The sequence below is a fragment of the Rhinolophus ferrumequinum genome, chromosome 10 (assembly GCF_004115265.2).
Source record: "Rhinolophus ferrumequinum isolate MPI-CBG mRhiFer1 chromosome 10, mRhiFer1_v1.p, whole genome shotgun sequence".
NCBI lineage: Eukaryota > Metazoa > Chordata > Mammalia > Chiroptera > Rhinolophidae > Rhinolophus > Rhinolophus ferrumequinum.
This window is the reverse complement of record NC_046293.1, coordinates 19,353,112-19,367,711: the sequence shown is the minus strand read 5'-3', so window position 1 is coordinate 19,367,711 and position 14,600 is coordinate 19,353,112. Positions and strand designations below refer to the sequence as shown.

The window sequence follows — 14,600 nt, the reverse complement described above, 5'->3', positions numbered from 1 at the left end:
GGAAAAAAGAGATAATGGTCCAAACATGTATAATAAAAAGCAAAGAAGCATATGCATTTTGTATAGTAGCCTTCACACCTAAACTCCTTGGTGAACATAAAAAAGGAACTTTGAAACTTAGACATATGCTATATGTTACAAACTTGAGGAAAATAGGTGGGATGTCAGAGGACCACAGCATTTTCAGAGGCTAGTGAGTAGCAGGGAGGTAGACATGCCTAACGAGGAGGGAACTGATGGATGACTTCCGAGGGGATGGACAGGTAGAGCGGGGCCTAGATAATCTTAAAAGGGCTCTGTGTTGATTACACATAGATCAACTTAGATCTATGATTACAACATAGATCTGACTTTCCCAAAGTCTTAGGTAACCTAATGTACTTTTGTAGCTACTTATTGATTTACCAATTTCCATTTGTTTTATATATTTAAGGATACGGAAGGGTCAAAACTGTGTGCACAACTATTCTACAAACCAGAACCAGATATATAAAGAAAAAGTTTAGAATTTTTAACTTTCAGATATTGAAAAAATTTCACGCATCAGAAAAATCAAGGATGAGTATTAAGAGACCAAAGGAGAAGCAACAACTTATAGATATTTAAAAATAAAGGGGGGAGGGGTGTCCCTCTTTTCTAACCATGTCTAGGAATTGATGTAAGAAATTTTTATTGAAGTTAATCACAGCAGTGTGGATAAACCATCATATAGCGTGTTTATGTGTGAGAGTATTTCGAACAGAGTTAGCAAAAAAAAATTTGTTAAAGATTTCAGTAAACACTTTCAAAGTTACTTATATGGACCCTTTAAAACCCCCATTCATTAATGGATACTTATTAAATGAAAAATTAACTCTTGAGAGTGTTTCCGAAATAAAGTATATCTATGCATATATGTACTACCATGATGTTTCAACTAACATTAATTATATCCTTTTGATGTTTCTACTGTCTTGTTCTAAAAAGCTAATAAGACCTGTACTACATTATAGTTATAGGAGTATGGTGCTTGTTGCTTAGGCAACAGGATGAATAAATGCAGGTCAGAATATGCTTCAAGAAAAACAAAAGCTAGAATATGATACCGAGTGGAGACTAAGCAGGTCTAGCCGATTTTTCACCACATTAATGAAATCTGTTTCTTAAAGTGGGCAGATCATACTAGTGTTTCAATTGAGTTCGTAATGAAATAAATTAGATTATGGAGATTAATAAATATTTTTTATAAAGGTAGAAATTGTTTTTTTATGATACTAGTAACAAATAAATGGTGTACAGCAGTATAGAAAGCAATAATCGATGACACCATTTTATGACTTGCTTCATTTTCATAATTAACTAATTCCTCTAAATGAAAATTCAAAGTTTTAAACATTGATTCTGTCTTATGAAAAAACTATTTGACTCATGTGAATTACCTATGCTTTCTTAATTTCTGGAAAATTATATACAATACTTGGAATTGAAAAAAGACAAAATCTACGGAGAAGCTCAGACCTTGGTTTTGTCACATAAGTACAGGATTTTTACCTCCCAGATACATTTTGGAGTGCTTATACATATTTCATTCAGGAATATATTTTTTTTACCATCTCCAAATGCTTATTCAAAACCTGTTTGATTAACCTTTCAGTTCCAGGCTTTCAAATAGGGATTATATTTACTCAAAAGTGTTTAACATTCAGAGGAAAATTATGCTGAATTAAAATCTTTCAAAGCAGCCAAATAGTCTAGAGAATCCAAAAACCTACCTAACTTCTCATGGGACCAGAATAAATTTAGACAAGGGTTTGAGGAATAGAAACGAGAAATGAGAGTCTTATCTCAAGTGAAGATAGGGAGAAAGAATACCTATCAAAATGTGCAGTAAACATAAATAACGACACAAAGATTTTCATTCTGTTTTGATAGTTCCTCTACTTCGTGGTATCCTATGTTTTGTGTCCTAATTCTGTCCTAAATCTGCTCAGTGTCCTAAGACTTTCATAGCAATGGAAGAAATTTCACTCTTTTCCTATTTCAATATCTACAATATCTTGTCTGTCTAATCAGTAATGGTATTCTTAAACACGAGAAAAATACCAGTAGCTGCATATCTCGTTGTAAACAAAATAGGTTCATAAAGAGTTCTTTGTATTCAATTACTTAGAGCTCATATGTCTTAACACATTTATGTAGCTTCTTTGAAAAGAAAAACTCACGGGGCATACACATTTTTGGAGAAGAGGCAGACGTCCCACAATTTGAGAAATTTTCAAATTTACAAGTCAGCATGGAGAAAAATGATCTCAAATGGAGATAAAAAGACATGACTAGCTCCCAGTGTTTTGTTATCAGTTCTGGTATTAAAAAGCTTCAGGTGTCAGCCCCAGTGTTTCTAGTACTTAGAAATAGCTATTAACTATTTCTACAAGCCATCTGTGTGCTACATGCCTATGTTATGGGGCTCTCTCTAAATTTAGGGATCAGTAATACGTGTGATGGGACCTTAAAAACAAGGAACATTAATAAGGACAGTGACGTCGCTTAACAAGGGAAACTGATGAGCACTGGGGGAGGTATGTAAATGATTAGAAAGCTGTATTCTGGGTCTGCACATCTCCCTATCCTCCTGCCTCTCTTGGAGTCAACACAGTTGAGAAGTTTGCATGCAGACCAGAATTCAGAAGTATGTGAATGTACTTAGTCCCTTAGCCTCTTTCTAAATATTGACAGTTCATTGATGGAAGTGTTTGTTTTCTACCTAAGGTAATAAACAATACTTTGATGCTCTTCAATCAGCATGTATCAGTGAACGCTCTTCATAACTGACCATCTGAATCAGTTTGCTAACAAACTAAAGGTTGCCCAAACAATCTAAACTGCTTATCGAACAATTATCAGGGGAAAAAAAATGATCTTCATACGGTAAACATCACAGATTGTCTGATTAATCACTACCTGCTGCTGTTCCAGCGAAATAATATGTTTTAGGAATCTAGAATTAACTGAAGAGTGCGATAATCAAACTGGGTATTCCGAGATTACAAATTTATAAAAATCACACAGAGATTGACAGGGAGACTGTAAATGTTAATCTTCTTTCACTGCCTATAAATAGTACTCGCACCGGTTCATTCACATAATACATATGTACATGGATGCCTACAGATCTCATTTTTTAGCAAGTGGATACATGTACATAGCAAGTTCAGTCCTAAGGTCGGATGCAGTTACACATATAAAACTGACCGGTTTTCGTGCAAATCAGGCTGCCTCTGAGCCGTGTAAGACACATAAGAAGCAAAGACAGACAAAAGGCAGCTCTGTGGACACAGAGAGCGTCTTACCATAAACTGCACATTGTCAAATCCATTAGCCATCAGGTGGTTCTCGTACTGAGGTAGCCCAATGCTTTCCAACCATTGTCCCACTGTTTGGACAGGGCATCTGGGTCCTGTAAGAGGATGAAGAGGGAAGCGTTTAAGCAGGGAGTAGCCGTCCACGGGGTAATAGCGGTAGTCCTGGGCTGAGAGGTGGCATTGCCACATCATGCTCCTGGGAAAGTTGCTATCAAAGGAGCCCGCCAGCTTGACAGATGAATGTTCTCAGCGAGAGAGCAAAGTCAGAAGTAAAACATAGTTTGCCAGGCAGGCTGTGGAGTATGACTTGCTCCTAGCTCCACATTTTCTCACATATTAATCTTTACTACCGACCAGTACGTCATACAGCCACCAAAACCAGGCAGCCGAAGAAGGCATATCAAGCTGTCAGCTTAGGCTGGGCTGCGTTCTGTGATTGTTGGAGTACTCCACGATGAGCGAGGCACGGCCAGCAGCCAGAAGTCTTTTTATCAAGTACTCCTACACTCATCAGTATGCAGCTCCGCGCTCTGTGCTCCCCCTCGCTCGCTCCCCTTCATTACCCAGCCCAGGCTACACCTCGCATTTTCAATAATAGCCATCAGATAAGGCAGATTTTTTTTTTTTTGTCTGCAAGCTGTAAGCCTGCTGCTGCTGTTTCCTCCTACACACCCATGCAAGCGTCAATCTTGAATGATGAGAGCCGTCAAAACAGATGCAGAAAATAGCAAGATTCCAAAGCAAACCAAAGGGCTTAGATCTGAATTGAATCTTCATACTGGTTACACGTTACAGAGCTGTTTGTTGTGAAATTTTACGTTTCAAAAGACACCAGGAAATGCAAAGCTTTAGCTATAGCTTATAGCAGAACTCACTACAGGTTCCCTTTTTCCATTTCTTTTCTTCCTTTCCCATTCCCTTCCTTCTTCATTCGCAGCACAGATAAACGTTTCTGAGTGAAAGCGTTACAGTGTTTGGAGAATAATCATTCTCCTTCTTTACCGTGCTATGTCAAAATGAACCTCTCTGAGATTTTTATTTCTTTCTGAATTACTGCAAAACACAGAAGCTGCATCGCAGTCCTGAAGTCAAGATAATTCATGTCTTGTTTGCAGGGCTTCTTCCAAACAAAAATATTATTAGGCACAAGAAATCCTTTTCTCCTCTGATATTTATAACCCCATCTACCAGGGTTCCCATTCTAAATTAGCTGTAAAGGTAACATTACAGGGTAGAAATTTTTTTTTTTACTAAAGCAGAAGAGCCCTCACCAGAAATAATTCACGAATAACAGATGTAAATGTGTGAGTTTTACTGAATGGCAGACAGATGAGTAATTTATTTAATAATTGAGATAAATAAGAGATTAATAATAGAACCCATAGGACTAGATCATCAGAAAGAACAGACTCTCACTTAAGTTCAGGAAAGAACTTGCAGAAAGGTTAGTCTAAGTTCCCTCTTACACAGGAATCTCTGTCACAGTCTTCCTGGAAGAATATCATGTAATTTATGCCTGAATACTGCCTGTAACAGAACTCTTACAACTTATCAAGAAGACTCCATTTATTAGAAAGATATTTTACTTCCTACTTGACTCCTACTCACTGGCTCCAGCTCTGCCTTTGGAGTCACACAGATTGGGAACAGTGCCTTTCCCACACAAAGTGCTTTAAAAATTAAAATAACTCTCATCCCCTCAGAACAGTGCCTGGCACATAGTAAATGCTCAATAAATATTTATCGAATAAATGAAACATCATTTTTCTTCATTCCCCAAACCTTATCTTTCTGTTTCCTTTCTCTATTTAAGAACATCGTCAACCTCCCTGACACACAGACAATAAACTTCGAAACATCGTGTGCTCCCTCTTGCACAGCTGACATCAGTTCCCAAGCTCTAGGCATCTCTCACCATAGTGTCTCTGGCATCTATTTCCTTGATTCTATTTGTGTTTGTGGAACTTCCATCCACTTTGGTTCTGCTCTCTTAGTTGGGCCACCTAGCCTAATGCGACAATGGCTTCTCTATTGATCTTCTTACCTCTGATATTTTTAAAACCTATGGTGCATGTAGGTGTCAGAAGAAGTTCTCTAAGATACCGTTTTATTACTTCCTTTTCTAGAACCCTTCCATGATTTTCAGTTGGCTTCAAAATGAACTGCCAACTCCTTTGGTAACATTTCAGGGTCTTCATGATCTACTACAAATCATCTACCTTTATTTCTCTTTCCCAGTGCTCCAGTCAGGTGGGATTACTGACTGGTCTCTAAAGGTTGCCTGGAACATAGTGTGACTAGTTTTGTTATGTACCCACATTTCTGCCCCTTCTTTGTTGGCTTTGGATCACATGACACTTCCTTGATGAAACCTTTTCTAATTCCGACTAACAGGAATAAATCTCTTCCTTTTCTGACTGAAGTGGCATCTTTAGATTCTCTATTATAACAAATATTTTCTGACTAACATTACAGTTTTTTGTTTGTGAGACTTATACCTTGAATCAGGAATATGTCTTGCTAATATTACACATAGTAAGGAGTCAGTATGCACCTGCTATACCACATAATGTAATTTTAATTTCACAATCCAAACTACACAAAATCCTCCTCATTTTGACTTAAAAATTTGTTTCTTTTGTTTTTAAATTTATCCCAAGTATATGAATTCTTTATAAAAGAAGATAGTTGGGTTTCAAAATAAAATTTTCGGTACAGATTTTTGTTTGTCATCCTCATCCTCTCTTATTTGATGATAATTTATCCCTGATTGACTCTAAATCCTTTAAGAAGGTCAAAAAGTTTGCAGCACTTTAGAAATCAATTTTTTTTTTCAGAAATCAATTTTAAGAGATTCTGGTTGTTCAACATCACCTGTACAAGAAGTTTAAAACATAATATTCTCTCTCCTTGGCCAGCTCTAAAGCTGGTATGAGGGGGAGTAAAGGTAAATATCAATTATAGCTTCTGTTAGGGTCATATCCATATTGTTCTGTCTGATCATTTTAATGACTAGGTAGATAAGCTACACGGAGAATGAACAAACACCACAATAATGTTTTGTCTTGGTGAGACACATACTGATTGGTCAGCTCCTAAAACCCCATCTCATCTCTTAACATGCGTACCAGGGCCCAAGTACATAGAAGAATGTCACATACATCTTAGGATTTAAATCATCTTTGTTGGAAGGAAGGAAGGAAGGAAGGAAGGAAGGAAGGAAGGAAGGAAGGAAGGAAGGAAGGAAGGAAGGAAGGAAGGAAGGAAGGAAGGAAGGAAGACACTTATTGGAAATGACTTTCACAAAATTTTCATTTCTTAATTATCTATCTATCTATCTATCTATCTATCTATCTATCTATCTATCTATCGAAGTGGGGTTCTGTCAAGGTCCAGACTACTATATGAAAACATGGCTCAGAGAGAATACTAATTTCTAATCACTTGACAAATCTTTACATAGACTGACTGAATTTTATTTTTTTAACTATTCAATCATTCAATTCCTACTCAGTAATTCTCATGTGTTGGTGAAAGGTTATAATGCAGGAGGGAAGTAAATTAGGAGAGAGTGGGGTAGTGGGAGGTAGTGAGGGAGAGGGAAGAAAAAGAAAGAGACTTTGAGTCATGCTGTGGTTTTTGTTAAAAGTATTTTCTCATGAACCAAACCTCTGAAAGAATGCTGGTCCAGGTATGAAGATCATTTTTAAGAGTGCTTAAATATATGTTTAATTTACTTGAAATACTTACTTGGAGTCTTAAAATCCTTAAGGTGTAACAACACATTATTGGCAGGCACCTTCATTCAACTAGAACTTCCCTAAGTCCCAAAAGTGAGATAAGAGGAGGGAAAGAAGAAACTAATAGTTATTCAGGGCTACTCTGTCCTAAGCAGCGTGGCGTGGATTATTATCCCCATTAATAGATAAGGGAATTGAAACTCAGAATGTGTGATAAAACCAGGAATTTCCTTTCACACAGTCTTTTAAAAATTAATTCTGGGGGTTCCAACTTCCAGAATGGCAATGCGAAGAGCTCCATGCACCCTATCCCAAGCCAAACAAACATAACTGCTAAAAACTGTATAAAAACAAAACAAAACAACCATTTAGAGTCTCTGGAAATTGTCTCAAGAACATAGAGGATGAAGAAATATTTATTCAAGAAAATCTACTGAAACTTGGTAAGAACAGACAGAATCTATGGCACTGGCGCCATGACTTGTTTCCTCCCTCCCATCCCTCCCCAGTTCAGCTTGAAAGAGACTCCACTCTGGGTGGGTGTGTCCAAGAGGGCGAGGCTCCCTCTCTTCTCAGCTCCCATCCATGGGCTATGACATCTTATCAAAAGGGGCAGGCCAGCAACATTTCTAATCTACTCTAACGCCAAGCTGCACAGGTTAAATTCCTGGCGAGTGTGGCTGAGATGTCATGGGTTCTCTTTGTTTAGCCAGCCCCCATTCACAAAGTGGAGGTGCTATCATGGTGGTGGCAGGCAGAGACTAGTGAGGTCCTCTCGGCCCTCATCCCAATGTAACTGTAGGGCTGACGTTCCATGTCCAGATAGGCAAGCTAAGATGATGAGAAGACCAGAGGCTACCATCTCTACCCATTGCCCAGAACAGTGGTTCAAAGGCTTGCCAAAGGGGAGAGTCAGTCCCTAAGTACAGAGAGCTCTAAGTACAGAGAGTTCTATTCCAAGGAATTGATTTTATTTGAAATTGAGTATGAGGAAGTTCAAGCCTAACTGGGTTATTGAAAACAGTGGCGATTTTTATGATAAGCAATTAAAAGGAGACTACTAGCTGCATTAGGACAATAAGCTAAATGGTGGGTCAACTAGTTTTAGAGAACCAGGAAAAGACACATTTAAGAAGCGCCCTCCTGGAATCAGAACAAATTTCGAAGGCTAGCCTCAACAACTATTCCTGCTCAAATTTAACTGGACCAACTCTGGAACAATTCATATCGTAGGGAACTGTCAAAAAGAATAGAGCAATCAGCTGGCAATTAGTGGAGCCTAATATCTGGGTACGATATCAAATGAGGCATAGAACTTAAAAGGAAGATTAAAGAGAGAAAGAGAGCGCTGCTATGACCACTGTTGTCCCACGATGATGGCGCACAGGGACAAGTCTGTACCTTTGAATGGATAAATATCATGGGATATAGTCATAAAATGGGATCCTGTTTGACAATATAAAGAAATGAAGTGCTGGGGCAGCTGGATGACTCAGTTGGTTAGAGCGCGAGCTCTGAACAATAGGGGTGCCGGTTCGATTCCTACATGGGCCAGTGAGCTGAGCCTTCCACAACTAGAATGAAAACAACGAGCTGCCACTCAGCTTCTGGAGGGGTGGCTGATGGCTGAGTTGGTTAGAGCATGAGCTCTCAACAACAAGGTTGTTGGTTCAATTCCCGCATGGGATGGTGGGCTGTACCCCCTGCAACTAAAGATTGAAAATGGAAACTGGACTTGGAGCTGAGCTGCGCCCTCCACAACTAGATTGAAGGACAACTACTTGGAGCTGATGGGCCCTGGAGAAACACACTGTTCCTCAACATCCCCACCTCCCCCCCCCAAAAAAAAAAGAAATGAAGTACTGACAGATACTACAACACATACTACAACATGAATGAACATTATGGTAAGTGAAAGAAGCCAGTCACAAAATACCATATATTATATGATTCTGTTTACATGAACTGTCCAGAATACACAAATGTATAGGAACAGAAAGCAGATTACTGGTTGCCTAGGGCTAGGGAGAGGGGCTTGGGGGTAAAAGGTGAGTGACTGTTAATGAATGTAGGGTTTATTTTATAGGGTGATAAAAATGTTGGTCATGGGTATACAGGTTTTTGTGTGTGGCAATAGTCGCATAACTCTGTGAATACACTAAAAAAACCACTGAACTGTACGATTTAAATGGGTGAATTGAAAGATATATAAATTGTATCTCAATAAATTTATAATTATTGACTAATAATAAAATTATAAAATAATAAAAATAATTCTTACATTTTCTTTAAATTTATAAGAACATAACACACATACATAATTGCGTGTAAGTATACACTGTTATTGTTTAAATATATTGGTAATTTTAGTGCTCTCTTTTTTCTTTTTCCATTTTTTTGGTTCTTCACCCAGTTCCTCCATACCACCTGGGTCATCCATTCCTTCCTCAAGGTAATTCATCTAAACAAACAACTGTGTTTCTTTCATGTATCACCCATTGCCAAATCTCTTTCTCAAAAACATATATAGATGAGAACAAATATGTATACTTCTATGTGTGGGTAGTTCTGGACATTATTTCATAATTATAGAATCATATTACACTTACTTTCTGAAAATTACTTTTCTCATTCAACAAAGCATTATGGAAATTCTACCAAGCAAATGATAAGCTGTAATTTATTCTTTTAAATAATTGCATAATAGTCCATAATGTAGATGCACTGCACTTTATTCATTTCTTTGCCTGATATCTCTAGGACCACCCCTTCACTTTCTTTTTAAAAAACTTTTTATTTTGAGGAATTTTACATTCACATGCAAGTATAAGAAATAATAAAAGAGAGACTCTGTATAGATTTCACCCAGTTTTCTCCAGTGGTAACATCTTATACACCTATAATATATCACAACCAGGCAGTTGGCATTGATAAAATCCACTAATCTTATTCAGAGTTCACCAGTTTTACATGCACTCATTTGTGTGTATGTGTGTTTGGTTCTATGTAATTTTATCACATGCAGATCACGTGACCATCACCATGGTCAAGATAAAGATAGTACCATCACAAGGATCCTTCCTGCTATTCTTTTATAGCCGTGGGCCTCTCCCTCCCTCTCCCACTAGCAATTACTGATCTGTTCTCCACCTTTATCATTTTGTCATTTCAAGAATGAAAGCTATATAAATTTACTAACACTTGTCACCCCAATAAACTTTAATTTAAAAAAAAAGAATGTTATATGTATCATTTAGTATGTAAGATTTAGGATTTTTGATTTAGCATAATTCCCTGGAAATCTATACAAGTTATCCCATGTATCAATACCTCATTTCTTTTTACTGCTGAGTAGTATTCCATGGGTGGATGTACCACAATTTGCTTAATAATTCACCAGACATCTGGGTTGCTTCTAGCTTCTATCAACTATTAATAATGCCGCTATGATCATTGGTATACAGGTTTTTGTGTGAACATAAGTTTCCATTACTCTGTGATAAATGTCCAAAAGTGCAATTGCTGGGTCATGTGGTAAACACATGTTCCATTTTATAATAAACTGTCATGTTATTTTCCAGAGTGGTTGTACCAATTTACATTCTCACCAGCAATGTATGAGATATCAAGTTTCTTTGCATCTTCACTAGAATTTGGTGTGATCACTGTTTTGTTTTTTTCTTTAATTTTAGCCATTCTGATAGGTGTATGGTAATACTTCCTTGTGGTTTTAATTTGCATCCCCTCATGACTAATGATGTTGAATGTATTTTCATGGTTTACTTGCTGTCTGCATATCCTTTTGGTAAAATGTCTTTTCATTTCTTTTGCCTATTTTCTAATTGGATTATTTGGTTTTGTATTGTTGAATTTGGAGAGCTCTTTATATATTCTAGATACAAAATATTTGTTGGATATTTTATTTTTGATTTGCAAATATTTTCTACTAGTCTGTAGCCTATCTATCTTCCATTTCCTGCAAAGATAAAAATTTTTAATTTTGATGTAGCCCAATTTATTAATTTTTACTTTTATGGATCATGTTTTTGGTGTCTACCCCATTATCTTTAACTTTTTAAAATATCATTAAAATATGTCTATATTTTACAGCCTCTAACTGTAAATATTTTTTAATCTAGCATTTAAAAATACTACAATCTAGTGGTTTACACTTTAAAGGACAAACACAATGACAGTCATGCTTGATTTTAATCATTTCATCTTAGTTTATGTTTACAATTATTTACATTTTTGTTTCCTTATTTTCCTTTTCTTCATTTTTGTTAGTCTGGTGACATTCCTATTCATTCCATTTTTTCTTTTTAACTTTGAAATTTTATGATACTTCTCTACCCATCATGATTATTTTACTTTTCGCTGCTCTAAATATCAGACAAACACTTTTGTACAATATTTAAAAATAAGATACCAACTTTTCCCCCACCAAGACATCTTGCTCCTGTTCTACTCCAGTAAAATTAGACCTTCAGAATATTTTTTCTTCTCTATTTTCCCTTTCCTACAACCACATGTTACAATTTCCAAAATGCTTTTCCTTTACCTATCTGTCCCATTCCCAACCAATTCTTAGGTTTTGCTGATAAAGATTTAGAAAAATTTGTTCTATTATATTGCTAGAATTTTTTATCCTACATTCCTTCTATTTAATGAACCCTTATTTAACATTTATGTTGAATATTCTCAATGTGTTTATTATATCAATTTGTATTTTATTACTATAAAGATTCATTGATCACTACTGTTTTATATCTTTATAACCTGCTCCATCTTGAGATTTCTGTTTCCATTTGTGGTTTTATTAAACTACCTTCTTATTTACTCAGAAAATATTTTGAACTGAATGAAAATACAAGTACAGCATATTAAAATGTGTGAGATGTCGCTAAAGTGGTACTTACAGAGAATTTTACAGCATTAAATACCTATATTGAAAAGAAAGAAAATGTCAAATCAATAATCTTAGTATCTACTTTAAGAAATGAGAAAAGGAAAAAAAAATCCTGAAAGTAAGCAGAAATATGAAAATAAATGGAAATAAATGATGTAGAAAAAAGGAAAATCAATAGAGAAAAATCAAAGAAACTAAAAGCTATTATTTGAGACAATCAATAAAACTGATAGAGCACTAGTCAGGCTAATCAGGAGGAAAAGGAGAATACACAATTTACTAATATTAAGAATGGGAGAAATGATAACCCTACAGATTCTGTAGACATTAAAAAGGATAATAAAGAAATATGAATAATTTCATACCAATAAAGCCAAAAACTTAGGTGAAATGGAAAAAGTTACTGAAAGAGACAACTATCAAAGCTCACTCATGAAGAGCTTACTAACTGAATATCTCTATATAAAAGTAACTGTATTTATAGTTAAAACCTTGCACAAAGAAAACACTAGGCCTCATCAATGGCTTCAATGGTGAATTCTACCAAATATATAAGGAAGAAATAATTCCAATTCTATCCAAACTCCTCCCAAAAACTGAAAAAAATAACTTGCCAATTTATTCCATGAGGTCAGCATTATTCTGATAACAAAATCAGACAAAGATATCATGAGAAAAGAAAACCATGGACCAATGTTTGTCATGCAAATAGATGTAAAAATTCTTAACGAAATCTGGCCAGTAGTATTCAATAATATAAAGGTCATAAAACACGACCAAGTTGGGTCTATCCCAATAATGCAAGATTTCTTTAAGATTCAAAAATCAATTAATATAATTCACCATGTTAACTACTAAAGAAAAAACCATATAATCCTCAAAGTGATGCAGAAAAAAAATCCTTTGGCAAAATCCAACAACCATTCCTCATAAAAACTCTTGGCAAAAACTCTCAGAAAACTAGAGAGGAATTTCTAATCTGAGAAAAGGCATCTTTAAGCACTTAATTGTGAAAGACTGAATGTGTCCCTGCTAAGTTCAGAAAAGAAAGGCAAGGATGTCTACTCTCACCACTTCTATCTAACATTGTACTGGACTTCTAGCCAGCACAAAAAATGAAAAAGAAATAAAATGTCCAGATTGAAAGGAGTAAGAAAAATGGTTTCTGTTCTCATATGACATGATTGTTTATGTATAAAATCCTATGAGATCCACCAGGATAGGTAAGTTTAGCAAGATTTGCAGAATACAAGATCAATATATAAAAACCAACTGTATTGCTTTCTACTAACAATAAACGGAACTTAAAATAAAAATTAGCATAAATTATAGCAGCATATAAAACAGGAAATTCTAAGAAATAAATGTGTCAAAAAATGTGCCAGACCTGTACACTTACAATTATAAAACATTGCTGAAAGAAATCATATAGGACCTAAATAAATAGAAAGATAAATCATATTCATAGATTGAACATTGTTAACATGTCAGTTCTTCCCAAATTGATCAATAGATTCAATGCAATCCTAATCAAACTCCTTGGAGGCTTAAAAACTTTTTTTTGTGGAAATTGTCACGTTTCTCTTAAAATTCATACGGAAATGCAAAGGACCAAGAATAACCAAAATACCTTTGAAAAAGAAGAACAAAATTGGAGAAGGTATACTACTTGACTTTAAGACAATATAAAGCTATGGGGGTGTTGGTCTTAAGATAGACAACTAGATCCGCAGAAGAATGGAGGGTTAAGAAATAAATGGACACAGAGAAGGACAATTGATTTTTGACAAGGTGAAAATGCAATTCTGTGGAGCAAGGAGAGATTTTTCAATGAATGATGCTGGAATAACTGGCAATCCATATGCAAAAAAAAAAAAAGATTTCAATCCATATCTTGCACTATATATGAAAATTAGCAAAAAATATATCATAGTCCTAAATGTAAAAGTCTAAAACTATAAAACTTCTAGAAGAAAATCTGGGAAAATAGTTTAGGGAAAATCTTGAACGTGGGTTAAGCTACAAAAGCACAATTCTAAAAGAAAAAGTGAAAAACAACGACCATTAGAATTTAGAAATTTACAATTTAAAATCAAAATTTAAAAATTCTACTCTTTGAAAGACACTGTTAAGAGAATGAAAGGACTAACGGCTGACTAGAAGAAAACTTTTACAAATTATATCTGATAATAGAGTTGTATCAAGAATATATAACAAACTCTCAAAAATTAGTAACAAGGAAACAACAAATTATTATCTTTTTTTATGGGCGAAAGATTTGAGCAGGCACTTTACCAGAAAAGACATATGGATGGCAAATAAGCACATGAAAAATGTCCATCATTAAACATGAGGAAAATGCAAATGAAAACCCTTCTGTGATATCTCTTACTAGAATGTCTAAAGTTAAAAAGGCTGATCTCACCAAGGGAGACATGATGTGGACCAACTGGCACTGTCAAGACACTGCCGGTGGGAATGTAAAGTGGAACAACCACTTTGGGAAATAATTTCTTAAAAAGTCAAATATACATCTACTACACGACCCAGCTATGCATATTATTCTGCTGGGTATTTACCCAAGAGAAATGAAAGCATGTACCAGACAGA

The 14,600-nt window shown here is 35.5% G+C and overlaps 1 protein-coding gene across 9 annotated transcripts in view; it reads right to left on the bottom strand.

The window, feature by feature from the left end:
* ANKS1B (ankyrin repeat and sterile alpha motif domain containing 1B) overlaps window positions 1-14,600 on the bottom strand; it is a 914,119-nt gene that overhangs the window by 366,898 nt on the left and 532,621 nt on the right. For 6 of the 9 annotated variants that reach the window (XM_033118713.1, XM_033118715.1, XM_033118712.1 and 3 more), the window contains exon 15: window positions 3,330-3,436. In XM_033118713.1, coding sequence (XP_032974604.1) covers window positions 3,330-3,436 — 107 coding nt within the window. Of the gene's footprint in view, window positions 1-3,329; window positions 3,437-4,013; window positions 4,135-14,600 lie in introns of those variants that run through there. The other 3 variants (XM_033118721.1, XM_033118719.1, XM_033118718.1) reach the window with 2 other exon arrangements.